Source organism: Spermophilus citellus, assembly GCF_964194105.1.
Source record: "Spermophilus citellus genome assembly, chromosome: 15".
Taxonomy (NCBI): Eukaryota; Metazoa; Chordata; class Mammalia; order Rodentia; family Sciuridae; genus Spermophilus; species Spermophilus citellus.
The window spans coordinates 25,493,628-25,512,285 of NC_138195.1; the positions used below are offsets into that span (position 1 = coordinate 25,493,628).

General features: G+C 38.7%; 1 protein-coding gene across 2 annotated transcripts in view; it reads right to left on the bottom strand.

Moving 5' to 3' along the window:
* Positions 1 to 16,166, bottom strand: part of ASAH2 (N-acylsphingosine amidohydrolase 2) — a 61,866-nt gene extending 45,700 nt beyond the window's left edge. Inside the window, exons 1-6 of one of the 2 annotated variants that reach the window (XM_081268116.1) lie at positions 16,036 to 16,166; positions 13,544 to 13,722; positions 11,873 to 12,025; positions 4,644 to 4,820; positions 3,223 to 3,350; positions 2,037 to 2,114 (exon numbers count right to left, since the gene is read on the bottom strand). In XM_081268116.1, coding sequence (XP_081124242.1) covers positions 2,037 to 2,114; positions 3,223 to 3,350; positions 4,644 to 4,820; positions 11,873 to 12,025; positions 13,544 to 13,722; positions 16,036 to 16,162 — 842 coding nt within the window. In that variant the 5' untranslated portion in view covers positions 16,163 to 16,166. Of the gene's footprint in view, positions 1 to 2,036; positions 2,115 to 3,222; positions 3,351 to 4,643; positions 4,821 to 11,872; positions 12,026 to 13,543; positions 13,723 to 16,029 lie in introns of both variants that reach the window. The other variant, XM_081268115.1, reaches the window with a different exon arrangement.
* Between the last annotated feature and the right edge of the window lie 2,492 nt (positions 16,167 to 18,658).

Consider the following 18,658-nt stretch of genomic DNA (forward strand, 5'->3'; position numbering starts at 1 on the left):
CAGGTCTTTTGGTCACAGCAGTGAAAAAGCTGACAAAACAAAGCAAAAACCACCTTCTCCCAACAAACATGGTGTACTCAACATAACTTGTCAGAGATTTATGTCCTAATCAAATTCCATACCAACATGAACCGCAATCTAGATCTTCCTTCCCTATTCAGTACACCTCCCACCTACTCTCTGACCTAGCATTCACTCTCGCCTCAGAACTCACTGTCTCCATGATGCCTTGAGAAATCCCATGACTCCTTCAAGGTCCAGCTCCAATGTCATTTTCTCTTGGAAACCTTTCACAGTGCACCCAAGAACTCATGGCTACCTCATCCAAAGTCTCATAGCATTTATTTATGCCTACATAACAGCACTTCTGGCCATCTGATTTATGTTATGATGACCTATCTATTTATCTTGTCACCCACCCCAGACACCTCACTAACCTGTAAGACTCGTGAAGAGAGGAACTGTCTTATTCATCATAACATACCCAAAGCAACACAGTTGCATGACTGACATTTAGAAATTCTGAGTTAAATGCTAGGTGGCAATTAATCAGTAGATGAATTTATTGTAATGGAAGAATAAATCGTATCATGTTAGCCCACCTAGCAAAGTTTATCAGGGAGTTTTTAGTCACCTCATTTTATGCCCAAAAAAGTAATTCCAATGCTAAAAGTTTCAAGCACTTTTATATGCCAATAATGGAATTATTTAGCAGAGGTCAAATTATATTCTATTCCTTGTCTTTTAGCTAAAAGGATTTTGTTGTCTATGCCATGCACAAAATTAGAATTTTGCATGCATTACCTCATTTAATCCCCAAACCATCCTATATGGTATTATTATTCCCACTTTCAAATAGAACAACTGAAGTCTAAGTAGGTATTATTTTCCCCAGGCAATAAGGCCAGTAAGTGACCAGCAGGGCTTGGATGTGAACTCAAGTCAACCTTACCCTGAAACTTCAACTCTTTATCACCATGAAACTGCTCCACCTAGTTTTAGAGCCAAACTGGGTATGTGATAAACTATGTATCATAGTCTATTTTTCTTCAGTACTTGGTTACTTTTAATTTACTTTAATTTTTTAAATTTGCTTTTAGTTTTACTCACATAGAATCTTTCATTTAGATATTTCATGGTTCTACTTGGCCAACCCTTTGCCATCACTCTAATACTTAACCAATGTTTTAACAAAGCAAAAACCACCTTCCTCCCATAGAATGCTCAAAATGGTCTAGGGATAAGAAAACTGGGAGATAGAGTAGTCACATAACTTGTCTAAAGTCACACAGTTAATAAGGATGAGAGTCCAGAGTAAATCCAAGCCATTTGACTTTAGCACCCAAGCACTATTAAACATTTCTCTGAGGGCATTTTTGTATCTTTTGTAAGTCCACAGGTCAAGGTGTCTAGAACAAGGTTACTCACCCAGTCAATTCCTGAGTCAGTCCAATTTCAATGACCAAAATCACATAGGAATGTAAATTCCTACTTTTTGAAGAATCCGTTTTCCTATATATTGTCACTGCCATATAACAGTTAACATATGTTAAAATGTGTGCTGAGTTCTTCCTATTCCTAATTGGCACTGCCTTGCATTAGATTTGATCCTCTTAGGAAAATATAAAAAGTGCTAAACCCGTAGTCACTTGCCTGATTGGTCAGGTTATTTTCTTATTTTATCAAGAAATAACTGTCCACATCATAGAAGCTTTCCATCTGAACACCAACATTTACTGAGTGTTTATGTCATGTGCCAGAAGCTATGCTGAGCGCCTCACCAGGACTCCTCACTGGGTCATCCTTATATCAGCCCTAATTTACAGGCCACACACTAAGCCCTGAGAGACTGAGAACCTTGCCCAAAGCCCCATGACTGGGCCCCAGTTGTATATGACTCCAAGCCTGAACTCTTAACCACATATTTTTTTTCAGCATCTATGGGTACTACTCTAGTCTCTTTTTTCTCCCTGTAATTAAGGAAAGATCTCCAGACAGATTTTTTTAAAAAAAAGAAGAAAAAGAAAATAGATTACCTGATAAGGCCCATGTCATCTCCATTCAAATCCACTATTTTCAAGAGTAGCATTTCCTTGTCTGTATTTGAAGAATACCTAGTCAGTGAAATAAAGATACTTAGTTCTATGTTAAAGACTGGCCCTCATGTATGGCAAATAATAAAAGCTGAAAAAAAATGCCTCAGTGAGATTCCTTGAAAAGCGACAGTTCTGTGAACCCCATCCAGTACCTCATTCTTCAGTAAGGAGATGGTTCATAATCGTGATTGACCTTAGGAGGACTAAGTAAACTGACCGGAGTTGAACTATGTATTTTTATATAATAGATGTAATATTATATAACATATAGAAAATGATTTGTCTTTGACATTTCTACTTATATCAACTTTTAATGGAATCTCTTGGAATGTGCAGGAGAATACAAAACCCAAATCATTCAATACCTGCAACTTAAGTGTTCCTTTATGTCTTTTCAAGGAAAATCAGATTTTAGTTTCTAAAAATCAATACCTCTGAAAGCCATTGAAAAATATGCAGACAAATATAAAATGTCAAAGTCAAGTTGAAACAGATGTTGTACAATGCCATAGCAGCCAAGTACTTCTCTTCTGTTACAACCTTGTAACCAACTATTTAAAAAAAATCATCTCCTTTAAATGTTTGATTTAGTTATGTTGGTTTTATTTCTTGCTTTTCCTTCCAGATTCTCTTTTTTATTTTTATGTTTTAATCTTCTCTCCCTTGCCCCACTCTGATGAATTTAGATGATTCCTTCTACATAACACATAATAAAACAGCTATTTTTTAATTTAACAAAGATGTGTTATGCACATTTTAGTCTCCATTTTACAGATGACAAAGCTAAGAGTCAATAAATTAAGTAAATTCTTAAAGGTCACACAATTAGGAAGTGATAAAGCTAAGCTGAAACAATACTTGTGCCTGATTTCATAGCCCAGAGTACTTTAGACATCTACCATGGCTCCCTACGCCAACAAAGGACAGAAATATATGAAAAGAAAATATTGGGAGTTCATTATTATATTCACTCTTTGTTTCTCCTTGCCCTAGATGAACGTGTTCTAAAATTATTTTAGCTTTCATACTCTCCTAGGGTCCTACCGTGGCCACCAATAACAACTTTTTGATTTTGTGGCTTTTCTCAAGGGAAATGCAATGATGCTGTTTTGATCATTTCCCTCACCTTGCTCTCTCTGACTGTGGATTCCTAAGGTAAGATGTAGGACTTCGATTGATCTGCACACCCTCGACATCTCCTTTATTGATGAAGATTTTGGCTGGTTTCATATTTTCATGTGCTATCTCGATGCTCTGAAAGTTAAAAGAAGGAAGAAGAGGGAGTTGTGAGCTTCGACATCCTGGTAGAGATGATGACTTAGTCTGTGGCAAAGAAGAGCCCTAGAAACAATTTCCTTTGTAAGGTGTCCCCACTATAGGTTAAAAGCTGAAGAGCCACATGGCTGTTGTCATCTGTAGGTAAACAGATAGGACCTTCAGGGCTGAGACAGAGGAAGTGCTGTGCGTAGGTAAGAAGAGTGTCCCTTAGCTCTTGTGACCTCTGCCCTCAGGGCTGCCATTTACATGGCCAATATGGCAGACTTGACTCCCAAGACACTGGGTCAAGATCTGTTAACGTACAAGTATTCCACCCTCTCTGCCCTCTCCATCCCACCACCCTCTAAGGCAGTTTTTCAAAATTGTTTTTCCTTTTTTTTTTTAACTGAAACCACAGTGAGAGATACATTTTTCATCATAACTTATTACAAACCAACATAGGCATTCTAAGGCAAAAGTGCATAAGACAAACTCCACCCTCACTGTGGGTCATGTACTGCGATATTTTCCCGTCTATTCTATTGAAGTGCTTCTGCATGTCACACTTATTGCCACCTCCAAACTTTATTTTATAAGCTATGAACACACTGCTAGCCACAGTGTGAAAAACACTGTTGTAAAGAAAATCCTGCCTTTGCCAGATGAAATTTGGGGCGACTTGGCGAGGAAAAGTAGAGACTAAACCTGGAAGGCCGAGGGAGGAAGAACAACATACACAAGATCTCTGTGCACAAACAGTAGCCGGAGCCCAGGGAGAGGGGAGGACAAGGCATTTGAGCTAGGAATGGTGAGGAGCTTGAGGGTGTTGGTGAGAAGTCTCCAGGGGGATTGGTTCTGCTGAAGAAGAGTTGAGAATGAGGATGTGTTTTTACCAATTGTATCTTCCTCATTCTTTGAGACATATAAAGAAATATTAGAGTCATTTGCAATTGTAGTTCCTTGATAAGTTCCTCCTCCAGTGACTCTGTGCAGGGAACAGATCATGTGAGGCCTTATAATTTATAAGTCACCAACGAAGTATTTTCTGTCTTTAGATGGCTTGGGGCTTACTGCCATAGAAGCCTCCTGTTCCTATCAATCAGTGCCTCTTGCCTAACAGTCTGTGGCTCAGAACCAGAAGCCAAAGAGAGTCAGGAAGGAGAAAGATAGAAAAGCCCTAACACTGTATCAGACCTGGATCCCAGAGGGAGTCTCTGTGTCACGCCAAATCACTTCTAAAACCTAGGGAAGAAGGGTCAGGAACAGCTGTCTTGGGGACTCTTTGCCTACCTTCACGATACCAGTGACCATGTACTCAAAGGTTCGATTGCTAAATCCTTCACTGGCAATGACAAATATAGTGTACTGGAAATATCCTGCTGGACCCGAGTGTGTGTGAGTGCCACTCAGGATAACATTGTCTCTTCTGTACAGGGAGCCGTATTTACTCTGCAGTCTGTTCAGGACCTTTAGGAAAAAAAGAAAAATGAACCAACAAAGAGGATAACATACAAACTAAGCATGAGAAAAGCGTCTCCTGAGTTTAATCACTGATCCATCCCTTTGATACCCCTTTCATGTGGCCCTTCACTCTGTTTACTATTATAGTAACAATAACGAGAACAACAGTAACAGCTATAGCAATAGCTAACATTTTATAGATTGCTAAGTGCAAGCACAATCCTAGGTATTTATATATATATAATGTCATTTGCAAATATTTAGAACAATCCCAAGAAGTAGGTATTGTGAACCTCTTTTTTTTAAAACTCAGAACATTGAAGGGTACAGAAGTCAAATAATTTGTTGGTAGGAGAGTGGTGAGCAGAGGCACCTTCCAGAAATTAATTTGCTGACCCATCTAAAATGTAGCAGACTCAGACTCCAGATCTGAGTCTGGCTATTGATCCAGTATTCTTAAACCATTCATCATTCAACACATAGCATTAACATTCAGGCACCTGCTCTGAGCACATGGAATATGGCAAATTCCTACCTTGAAGATGTTTTTACTCTAATGAAGGAGAAAGATAAAAAACAAGAAAATAAATACATGAAAGTATGCCATACAGTGACAAATGCTATAAAAAAAAACATTGATAAATAAGAAAAAAGAAAGTGGCAGGAGTTAGTGAGGAAAGACCTTTCTGAGGAGGGGTGCTATTTAGCAGAGGCTTACCTGGGGAAAGAAGCTAGCCATGGAGTATCTGGCATGAAGCCTTACAAGCACAGTGAAGAGACTTGGCTAGGCCTCTTAGCTACTTTACTGCATCACTTTGCAAGATGAAGAATTCACTATCTCTGAATTACATCTACTGGTCTAAGGTAAGTCATCCAGTGTGATGTTAAGGACACCCCAGTAATCTCATGAAAGGTCCACGTGAAGAAGAACCATCTTACCAGCATGACTTGCTAGAAGAAGATTTCCTCAACCTCAGGCAAGTCTCCAAACAACTGCAGCCCCAGTCAACATCTGTGTGCCACCCCACAACACAGAAAAAATAATGTGTGACTTCTGATCTAACATAAGTCAGAGGTGCCCGACTCAGCCACTCTGGGATTTCCAACCCACAGAAACCTTCTGTGGTAATACATGACTATTACTGCTTTAAGCCACTATGGTTTTGGATGATCTGTTTTTTAGCAATAGACAATTAAGATAAAGATGCTTGGTAAATGTTCACTGAATTAGTCAATTAATATGCAAGTGCATGACTAGTGTCTTTGTATGGTGCACATGCAACAAGAAAACAGAAAATGGTTGATGTTGCTGAGTCCCTACTTCTGACTGTGCTTTAATCAGCTGCAATCCGAAGTTTGGTGTTATTGTGGCTCCTTTGTGAAAAATATGAAAATGATCCAGAAAAAGTGTCAAGCTCAAAGCAAACATTAGCAATGTTTACCTTGAATATGTCATATAGTGTCTGATAAACCATCTCTCTAGGGAAGGGGGGAAGCCCTCATACATGGTTGCCGATTTCTGTGGTGTCAATGCTCCCACCATGGTCAATTTTAAAACTGCCAAAAGTTTAACAACCAAACCACAACATTCCTTAATAATTAAAAACAATCTCTCATGAGCTGGTACAATCCACTTCCAGAACACCACTAGTCCACAGGGAAGTAGCAGCTTATGCACTGCATAGTTAGCAGAGATGAAGGTAGCCATGCAACTTCTGTCTCAGCTGAAGAGTGATGCTACTCATTCTAGCCATGTGGTCATTAAAGCATAAAGAATATCTTGCACACCATCTTGCCTCATTAACCTCTCCATACCCCAAAGAACAATTGTTTGGTTACCATGTCCACATAAGCAACACTGAAGCATGAAGCAGCAATTATGGGAAGGAAATATGAAAGAGCGCAACTAACATCCCTCTAACCAAGTAGCCCTCATCCTCCATCCCAGTGAGTTTGTATTCTTTCTGTTTCACCCTAAGTCCAACCTCAACTCCTATTGCTTCCACAAATGCTTCTGCACAGTAACTACCACACCATGCAGAAGAAAAAAAAATGTCTGGGAGAAGAGGAAATAATTGATGAAGGGACACCATCAAGCTGAACTAAAGTCAAAGGCTGAAATTCTTGAAATTCTGCACCAAGACAGGAAGGTAATAGAAAAGTAGAACTGCAAGTCAACTTTAAAACTCCCTAACCCCACTCAATTTATTCCTAAGACTACAACATTGGGATTTTAGAATTAAATGTATTAATTCATTTCTGTTCAAGAATCAAGTTCTTAAAAAGATAGTAATAATGAGGTATGGGGATGTGGCTCAGTGGTGGCACACCTGCCTAGCATGTCTGAAGCCCAGGGTTCTATTCCCAGCTTCACACACACAGACACACACACACACACACACACACACACACTCACACACACACACACACAATGAATCTTGAACAAAAAAAGCTACAAATAGCACACCCACAACTGCAGGTACCTTTTCCTAAACCATAATCTCTGGTAAGAAGCCAGACCCATAGGACTTTGAGGGAAAATGAAATATATGAAATAATAATAGAATAATCATGCATGCAAATAACCATTATTACAAGCACATTTGCCCTTTCTTGAAAGAAAGGGTATTTTAACATAGAACAATGCAGTTATGTTAATGTATGTAGCTGACTTCTCTGTCTTCCATTCCCATTTCGTTTCCTATCCCAGATACTCTTGAGAGAATGACATAGACTATTAGAAAGTCATTCCGTTTTCCTGCCTTGCCTCACTGCTCAGAGATCCTTTCTAATCTTCATTCCATGCTGGAAATGTCATTAGTCTTGAAGCTGAAATGGAGAACCTACCTCAAACCAGGTGTTAAAGACAAGCTTAATGGCACTTATATAGCTACTTTTGTTTTTCACACCTTCCTTTGAGTTAACATGGAATAACTAAGTTGGTTTATTTGAAGGCCTTCCCACTGGGTCTCAGATTGCATGGAAAAATAAAAATAGGAAGATATGTTGCATGGTACCCACTATGACATGACCTCATCTATAAACCAACACATTAAGCCCCTCTCCCCTCACCATTCCAGCCCCAAAGTCTACCTTTGACTCTTCTGTTTTCTTTAGTTCCTTAGAAAAGTAGTATAGTATAATAATAACCCTGGAACCAAAATGCCTAAAGTTCAAATCCCAGCTCTGACAGTTCCTCACTGTGTAACTCTGGATAAGTTACTTGATGGTCTACAACTTAGCTTCACAGACTATCTAAGGACATAACATCAGTACTCTCTCATAGAGTTGCTTAGAGGATTAAGCTAGTTTATATATACAAACTTTGTTCCATGTTAAAATGTTTTATATATTGTTATTTTTATATATATATATATATATATATATATATATATATATATATATATACACACACACACATATATATAATGCTCTTCATAAATATATATAATGCTATATATATATGTGTGTGTGTGTGTGTGTAATATATATATCACACACACATATATATGAATTCATATATAAAAATATAAGGCTGGCACTTAGAACAGTACCTGGCTTATTATGTGTTAGTTTTTATGTCTATTCATCCCCAAATCTCATAAGCATTTAATTTCATCCCTTACCCACATGAAATCTCACTGTCACCTCATTGGTTTAAGATCTTTGTGCCAACCTCAAATGACATAGGAGAAATTGTCAGGCAATGTTAAAAACCCTTCTGTCACCTTAATTTCTCTTTCTATTTCTTTCAATCCTCCAAACTCCAACACCTTGTAAAATTCCCCTGTATTAAATGTCCTCTGTTTTAAATACCTAGTATGATACTGTTTTCCTAACTGGACTCTTACAAATAAAATCTCAATATTAAAAATCTGATGGGCTGGGGCTGAGGCTCAGTGGTAGAGTACTTGCCTAGCTGGGCAAGGCCCTGGGTTCAATCTTCAGTACCTAAAATAAAATAAAAATAAATAGACAAAATAAAGGTACTGTGTCCATCTACAACTAAAAAAAGCACCTTAAAGTCTGCTAATTTATGTCTTTAACTCTAGCTCAACTTTATTCCAATCCATATCAAACATCACTGTCTGATTAATCATCTTAAACCAAAATAGTGTTTATATTACCATACAAAAGTGTTATAAAATTCCACAGCACTCCCAGAATTAAAAAATAAAAACCTAGCATTCCCAGGCCTTCCACATTATAGCCAACACACCATTCAGATACATCTTAAGACCTGACTCCATGTGTCCTAACAGAATTCTTCTGTTCCCTCAGAAGAGAGTCTCTGTCTCTCCCTTTCAAATCTCGTTGTTCATGCTGTCCCTTCCATATGGTATGTCATCTCTCATTGTAAACTTTTAAAATTCTGCACACTCAAATGTCATTTCCACAATGAAAATGTCTTCATAATTACCATTTCCTGAATCCCTTTGTGCTGATCTTAAAATACTATATATATTCTAAACATTCTTCAGTATTTCCTACAAGAGTTAAAGCTTAATTTTCCCACCTGTAAGTATGAACTAGATTTAGTGACTTGCTTAATAGAATAGGGTGAAAGTAACAGTAACTTATAAGACATGGTTGCAGAAGGCACTGTGGATTCCTCCTTGTTCTTTCTCTTGGGATACTCCCTCCAAAGGAATTCATCAGAATATGGAGTGAGTAATTGAGGTTTTCTGCCAACAACCACAGGAGTGAACCATCTTGCAATGAGAATTCAAATTCCAAATTGATCCTTAAATTTAAGGTTCATTCTTTTTTTTTTTTTTAGTTGTACACAATACCTTTATTTTGTTTATTTTTACGTAGTGCTGAGGATTGAACCCAGGACCCCGTGCATGCTAGGCATCCTCTACTACTAAGCCACAACTCCAGCCCAAGGCTCATTCTTAAATGTCTGCATTCTTTGCCATCATCTTGATTGCAAGAAAACTGAGGCCAAAACCACAGAGCCAAGCCAGTTCGGAACTCCTAACCAACAGACCAAGTGAGATAATAATGTTTGTTGTTTTAAATCACTGTGCTTTGGGATAAGTTATTACACAGTAATCAATAAATAATATACCAGTATACTTTACTCCAGAGAATAATGTGTGTTACTGAAAATACTCTTCCTTTTATGCCCCAACTAGATGGTGAACACATAAGGGACATGGAGTATGACTCACTTAGCTGTGTGTCCCCTGTAGTGGCCAGCAAAGTGCTTACAAAAAGCAGGTGGTCAGCATATTTCACCCTCTAAAATAATAATGTCTTTTAAGAACAAGGGTTCTTGGATGAATAGAAGATGGATTAATGGGTGGATGGATCCATCAATCTATCGATGGAATATGGTGGATGGATGGTAGATAAATGGATGGATGATGGATGAATGGGTGGTTGGGTGGATAAATGGATGGATGGTGATTGAATGGATAAATGGAGAGGCTGGAAGTTGTTAGGTTGATGAATGGGTGGATGTGAATGGGTTGGCATGGTCTATAGGAGCTCTTGGCACTCAGGCAGGTAGCCTCTTACCTGAGAAACTGGGAGAGGGATCTCAGGCAAGAGCTCCTTGCCCCAGTTTCCCTGTTGAGTCACAAGCCAGACTTCTCTTGAAATCAGGAAAGTCAATTCTCCAAGTCCCTCCTCTCTCATAACTTAAATTGAGCTGATTTCTCTTTAGGAAAGACCCAGGTGATCAGCATCCCTTATCCCTTTTCTCCGCAGAGTTTCCACCTCCCTTCAGGTACAGGAGGCAACTTCTCAGATGGGTTTGGGAGACATGGGCTCTGGGATTAGGCGCACAGGTGTTCAGAACCCAGATCCCACATTTGCTAACTGTCTGAATTTTGGAAAGTTACTTACCTTCTTGAGACTCAGTTGCCTTATCCATGATATGGGGACAACAGCAAAGCCACCTCTGAGTTCTGTTGTTAAATGTAGGAGGGAGGAAAACACTCAATGCCCCCTCCTGTTTCCAGAGATGGGAGAGGCTCCCACCCTACACCCCAGGGAGGGAGATATTGGAACAGTGCCTTTAGACCATCTCACCACCCCTTGGCTGGCCTCTTCACACAGCCAGAGCAGCACAGGGGAGACTCACAGAACGTGGCACTGCATGACCGGCACTTACAGTCATTGTTCTGGCCAGGGCTCCAGCCTCTCCTCTTTCTCACATTCATGACTATGTGAACATACCTGAATAGAGCATTCACTCATTGTGACCTGATCTTATGAAAAAAACTTCACTGGGTCAAAAGCTTGAAAGTTTGCTTCAAGAGATAGAACTGGAACTCTAATATCCATCATTTTATTCTGCCCCATTTTTCCTTCCCTCCCTATCTCCCTCTCTCTCTCTCTCTCTGCTCCTCCCTCTCCTTTTCTTTCTCTAATCTTTATATGTTTCAGGCAGCCCAGGACACCATGTAACTTTTTGCTAAGCTCAATTATCCCCACAGGCAGGTAACAAGTTCTAAATTGGGGAGGAAAAAAATCACAGAAAAGTCTTCCATATTCTACAATACAGTTTAAAGACTAATAGAGCTGATGTTATATTCTTTTATAATGTTTGTCATATAAATTTTCAAACTCATACAAAAATGACCAGAATAATATAATGAACCCCCTGTGCCTGTCACCCAGTTTCTACAGTTACCAACTCATAGCTAACCTCATTTCAATGTTGCCTTTTAATTCTCATTTGACTCCTTGCATCTCTTCTCAATTGTCTGAGAACTTGAGAGATGAGTGATGAATTGATGCTCTCAAACTTCTAACGAGGAATGATTTAGTGAAAGAATATATGTGAAGGTCACCTGGAATATAATAAGCTTTCAAAAATATTAACATTCTTAATGACAAGACATCTGCAGAACTGAGAGTGAGTTTTGATCAAGATTACTTAGACTCAATAATGGGGCTCATTCTTGTACGATTGTCTGCTGGATGAGAGCTTCTATTGATGGTAGAGGCTCACTGTGAGAAACCAGGAGTGCTTACACCATCATGTTTTGTTCACCCAGACTTCCTTTAAATCACATCATTTCATTTGGACCTCAATTACCTACCTCCAGCCTGAGTCTCTGGGATATCATGCCTATGTCCACGCTGACAAACACTATTCGTCGGTTTGGCCTAGTGGGTTCCGCCATGATGAATGCACGACTATACAGCCTTGTGAGGATGCCCCGAGCGTTCTGGCCAGATTTGCCATAGCCCATCTAAAGAGAAAGGGAGAATGAGAGTCATGCTAGCCCACTCACCTACTAATGGAAAGAAGGCACAAGCATAGGAGAATAAATTCTTTCAGAAAGACAAAAAAATAAAAACCACATGAACCCATAGCTCTGAGTGAGATAACTAATGTGTTTTCAAGAATAATTTATGTTAATAATGAAGCCAAATAATAAAAAAAATGTTAAATAATAAAGCCAAAATCATAATAGTGACTTTAATCTTCTACTCAAATGTAAAGGCAATGTATTAATAAGGCAGAAAACATTCACTGGTGTATGTCAAGGAAAGAGCTAGTGTGGCTCAAGAATTCCATTTCTACACTGGAAACCCTTTGCTAGCCATTCTGTTCTGGCAAATGAAAGCTTTTCGTCTATCTGCTTAAGGTACTAAAGAAGGAAATATTTTCTGTACCTCTACCCGACATTGTTCAGGAACATCCTGAAGATTGGAGCCTGCCTGTCTCACAATCGTTGTTTGGTGTGTGATTTTTTTTTTCCTCTGAAGATAATAGTATCTTTATGATTAAGTTATCTTTACTGAGGTACTTCACCCTGGCTTTTACCATGTTATCTCTCCCTAAGCAAAACCAAGTCAGATCGCAGGCATCTATCCCAAGCTCCTTTTGTCACTATTCATAAAAGCCACCTATAAAGACTACACCCACACCTTCAGAATGCCCCTTCTACCATTAACTTTATCTCTCATTAGAGTGTTCGCTTAGGGTTCCCATTCCAAGTCACTTTTTAGAAGAGACAGCTGGGAATAATTCTTAGAATATAAAAATTAGTTGGTAACAGGAAGCAAGTCCCATCGGACATTCATGTTCCAGTTTCTTAGGCACAAGCATAGGAGAATAAATTCTTTCAGAAAAACAAAAAATAAAAACCATAAATAGGTACTTCCACCACCATAGCCAAGAAGTTGCATGCTAGCAGTCAATAGGCCCCTCCTGACCTATAGAAGTATTTTATTTGGCTTACCTGGTGTTAGCTCCTACTAAGTTTACAGTTCCAACTACAGTTGCCTATGTTTTTCGAGTGAGAGATTGAAAGCCTCAATTCTTCAATTCAGAGATATTTTGGCTTCTTTTGACAAAATCATTAAATTAGATAGCTCTGAGCTCACAGTTACCTCATAAAACTGATAATTGACTTTACAAAGGAATTGTGACTGAACAAAAATTTCCCTCTTCCTTACAGGATCATATTTCCAATGCTAAACAATACCAAAGGGGGTAGGGTCGTGGCTCAGTGGTAGAATGTTCGCCTCGCACGTGCGCAACCCTGGGTTCAATCCTCAGCACCACATAAAGATAAATAAGTGAAATAAAGGTATAGTGTCCAACTACAACTAAAAAATAAATATTAAAAAAATACCAAAGTCAATAGGAAGACTAGAAGAAGATAATAATGACATAATAAACACAAATGAATGTAGAATGCAAAATAATAAAATTACTTGTTTCACAGCCTCCCTAAAAAGCCCATCATTAATTAACCTACCAAATTAATATCTGCTACTTGTCCTGTGCAGTCAGCTCGCCCAACACCAATATGGTAGCCACTGAAGTTCTGAAATAGAGGTGGCTCTGGAGTGCAAGTAACTGGAGAGGCTTGGGTGGCTATGGTGTCCTGTGAAACTGGAGAGGTTTGGGTGGTAGGAAAACCATGGTTTCCTGAGTCTAAAATAGATAAAATATTTGAGAAACAACATTTCATCCACTTTTTTTTGTCTGTATCCATTAGAATACATAAGTTCAGGTACCCAAGGAAAAAAAATCTTTATTTTTTTTATATATAAGATACACCATGAGAAAAAAACAGAAGAAATAGATATCATAATTCTAAGCAACATATTTTTTGGGGGGTGGGGGAGGGGTTGGCAATGCTTCAGATTAACAAATAGAGCCTCTGTGAAATGTCCTTCAGCTTCTCATTATGAGCTTTTCCTTGTCACAGTTGCCTGCTGCTCTCACTGTCCTTGCTTTTATGTTCCAGCCAAACAAAACAGGAACCAGGCTCCTCTCACATGATTCGCTAAATCCAACTTCTGGGGATTTTTTTTCTTCCATTCTCTCCATTCAGACCTCTCACTCCTTTCCTCTCTGCCAACTGGTCTCCATCACTTGCTTCAGAACAGATCCATTTCCATCACACCTAGATCTAGCTCAGCTCCTCCAGGATGCCACCCAGATGTCTCTACCCTGCCCTGGTCCTCCTTGGCCTTTCAAAGCCCAGATCCTGTATGCTTGTTGACACAGTTCCACCTTTTTGTAATTATGTTCACATCTATTTATCCACATGCATTAATATACCATATTAATGCATGCATGCATGTATTTCTAATACACAAACACATATGAATTATCAAAGGAGCCAGAATGACACAGAGATTAGTTAGATCAAAAACTAACTGCCTGGTTTTGAAACCTGACTCTACCTATTACTAATGCAACACCTGGCTTAACTTATTTCACTTTGATTTTCTCAACTACATAATGTAGACAATAATAGTATTCTCTTCCTACGGTTGTTTGGAACAACAACGGTATTATCACATTCTTAAAATTTAGAGCAATGGTTGGTAGATAGCTTTGGTCTTCCTTACATATTTAGACATTTTTATATACATTTTCTTTTTTGTTTCAACCCCCAGACAATAGCCAAGGAATAGACAAGGTGGCAAATATTGGTGTCACAAAGTATTAGTGGTCAGAAAGTTCTTGGGCTAGAGATTTATAGCTGACATCTTTTGGGATTCCAGAATTTTTGAACCAAAAACAGTCATAGATCACCAAGTTCAACCTCTTCAGGTTTACAGATAAGAAAACTGAAACTCAGAGCAGTGACTTCACCAAGATTTCACAGTGAACATGCGGTACATCCCAGGTCCAATTTAGATTCTCAAACTCAGAATCAGGTGCTCTTGTGGCCAAATCCTAGGTGGAGTTAGAATCTATGGTTTTAAATAAATCCCAAGGATCCTCTCATTTCTAGCAGAGCAAGACCCCACGCTGGCCACTGCTACAATAGAGGATATCTGTTTCTCTGAATCCACAGGGAACTCAAAGCAACAGGACATGATAGAGAAAACTCTAGAAAAGAGAAGAGGCCACGAAAAGGGAAAGTGGAAGTGAACCATCCATCTGCTTTTCCATTCTGCCTGGAGACAGACCTCTCTTTACTTTGGTTAAAGCACGGAATCGCTCCTCCCCACACTCTCTATCGCCTAACAGGCATGTTACCAAACATGGAAGCAGAGACTCCACCAAAACCTGGATGGAACACAGTGCTAAGATTGCTTATAAATGTAGCCTATATAGTTTTTTTATAGTTTTCAAAAACTCAATTTGTTTCCAATATCAAATACAAAAAAAAAAATCAGAGACACCTTAAAAAAAAAATCTCAATTTCCAGCTTTTCTTGAAAACTCGGGAGATCTGAGACCATGCCGTATCATGACAAAGAACACAACAAGCTATGGATCCCCTTCATCAGAATTGAACCTGCCCCCACTCTGTTCTGTCTCTCCACTCAAACCTGGTGGAAGAATTTGATTGGCCTATAGGATCTGAATTGGAGGCTCCCTTTCTTAAGGCTTTTCATAGACCTACATTCAGGGGTCTTTCTTTCTTTTTTGTTTCGTTTGTTTTGTCTCCAGGAGAAAACAGACACTGCCTACAAGGAGACAGAAAGATTAGAAGCTTGGGGTAAAAGCTGACATTACCAGGCTTTGAAGAATCTTGAACTGGGCATAGATTAATGGGAAAGCTAAAGGCAAATATGTGCACGTGTCTCTTAACTGTATCTTTAGGGACAAAGGTAAATTTGATAAAAACTGCTATCAATGCAGAAAGAATAATTAATGTAAAGGAAAGGACCATCCCATCTCCCTGAAGCACACATTGAACTATCAGCAGATACAGTTTCTCACCTTGGTATCCCCCAATAATTAAGACTGAGGAAGAGCATCTAAGAGGGCCCATGACACTTGCCTTTGTGGTTTTCGATGGTCCCACTGGTGATGAACAAGAGGCTGAGAAGGGCCACTGTGATGGCAGTCATCATTACAAGGAGAAAAATCAGGAATGTCTCCAATGTGGAGAAAGTACGTTTGGCCATTTCTCTTGAGGCAAAGCAGAAATGGGAGAAGAAACATGGAGAGGAATAAAAAGACAGAATCATGGGTGAAAATTCATACACATTGAGCTTCTCAAGGCTAAAACATCTTAGCTTTCATCTTGACCGTGGCAAGGATGGCAAACAGAACATATTCACCGCGGCTTCCATATCCCAGACCACAACAGACAAGACCAATTACAATAGTGTTTCTGAAAAGCTTAGATGTGTTATCCAAATGCTTCACAACACAATCTATTTGCATTCCACTGTTGGTACCTATCTCATAGAATTTCTATAAAAATAAGATCATGCATACAAGGGATACTTCTTCTGAGTATTCATCATTAGGTTGATAAAACAGAGACCACCATACTCCTCCCTGTCTTTAAAGGGAGTTTACAGAAGCTAGTGCTAAAGGCCTATTAGAGTGCCAGGTGGGAACTTCAGAACCCATTTTTCTTAACCCATGCTTGAAGAAACCTGATCAGTGATATGAGACTCCCAGGACTGGTCCTTAAAAGGAGCAATTTGTGGCTAAGATGCTGCCACCCTATGTATTGAGAAATGGCAAGAAATTAATGCATTCAGTGTGGCCCAGACAATGTTTGGTTTCAATTTGAGTGAGATGGCAAGAAAAAAAAAATTGCATTTATAGTTTATCTGTAAAGATAGAGCTTACATTTATAAATCTGATATTTCACATTTTCTTTGAAAGTAGTTCATAAAATACAGCAGTAGCTGGTGTTCCTGCAGCTGGGACATGCACTCTCTAGCCTGCTAAACCTGTATAGGATACAGAATAAATGGAAACAATTATGTAATCTGGAACCATTTAAGACATAATCATGGGCTCTGCTCCTCAAGGTATATTTGCATTCTGAAGGCAGATGAGGCATCTGCCTTAATGTTCAAATTCAGATTTTAATCATCAATGAGAAATAAATAGTGCTCACTCAAATGTTAATTTCCCTAAAGATGGTGGTAAAGTCAGTTAAAGCGGTTGAACAAGAATGTTAATGTGTTGGCAGTGATTCTGGCAGCTAAACAGAGTGGTGAAACACATGAGGTAGACAGGTCATTCAAGTCCAACTAAAAGGCGAAAATTCAAATGCAAAATCAAGTGCCATTGTTGTCTTATATAGAAGGTCAGCAGTGGTAATCAGTTCAACAGAGCAAAAATGGCCAAACAAAACGTGTGTGTGTGTGTGTGTGTGTGTGTGTGTGTGTGTGTGTATGATGTGTTAATGTGTTATGTAGCACCTCTGTTTGGTACACAGGCTCTTATCACATGACTACACTTAACATAGACAATCTGTGTGTTGTCAGTCATCTTGGCTTATAGAAGGCTCATAGCCTGTGGTTCATTTAAAGTGATTATTTTAAAAATGGCATACAATAAGGGTTAAAATTTTTTTGTTTTAATTTGCTTTTTTCTTTCTTCTTAAAAATTGTTCTATCATATTAATATCTTGGGAACTTCACTAAAAAAAATCAATTTACCATATACATGGATACCTATTTCTGGACCCACTACCATATACATTTGTCTTTATTGCCTATTCCAGAGCTTTTTAATTGAAGTAGTGGTAAATAAGTTTTGAAATTAGGTAGTGAAATCATCTTTATTCCTTTAAAAATTGTTTGGCTGTTCTGTGTCCTGAGAATTTAGAAATAAATTTTTAGAATAAATAATAACTTCTCTTTAAAAAAAAAAAGAAAAGAAAAAAACAAAGCCTTGAACATGAACTAGGCATAATAAATCTTACTCAAATTGAAACCAAAGGTTGTCTGGGCCACACTGAATGCATTAATTTCTTGCCATTTCTCAATGCCTGGGGTGTCAGCATCTTAGTCACAAATTGTTCCTTTTGAGGATCAGTCCTGGGAGTCTCATATCACTGCTCAGGTTTTTTCAAGCATGGGTTAAGAAAATGGGTTCTGAAGTTCTCATATGGCTCTCTAACAGGTGTTCAGCACTAGCTTCCTATAAACTTCCTTTAAAGACAGGGAGGAGTACAGTGTTCTCTGTTTTGAAACCTAATGATAAATGCTACCATTCCGAACACTTCCTATACCCCAAGGATCAGAAAAAGTATCCCTGGTACATATGATCTTATTTTTATAGAAATTCTATGAGATAGGTACCAACATTGTCATCATATCCCTATTTGTAGAGTCGGAAACTGAGGCTCAGTATTAGGAGAAGAATTTCCCAAGGTCTCAACCCAAGAAGTGGCAGAAATGAGATTTTTTTTTCAACTCTGCAATCAGGCTTCAGAACCCAGTTTCTAGCCACCATATTATATTTCTTCTCATTACATTCTATGGGTTTTTAGGTTCTACAGTCACTCTGACTGATGATGGATTCTTCTAAACCATCTTAAGGAATCTGTGAAGAAATACTTTGATAGAACACAGGGCTTGCAAAATGTGTGGGATAGTTCTGATCACTGAAAGGGAAATTTTACTAATGCCTGTCTTGAGACCAGACATGTC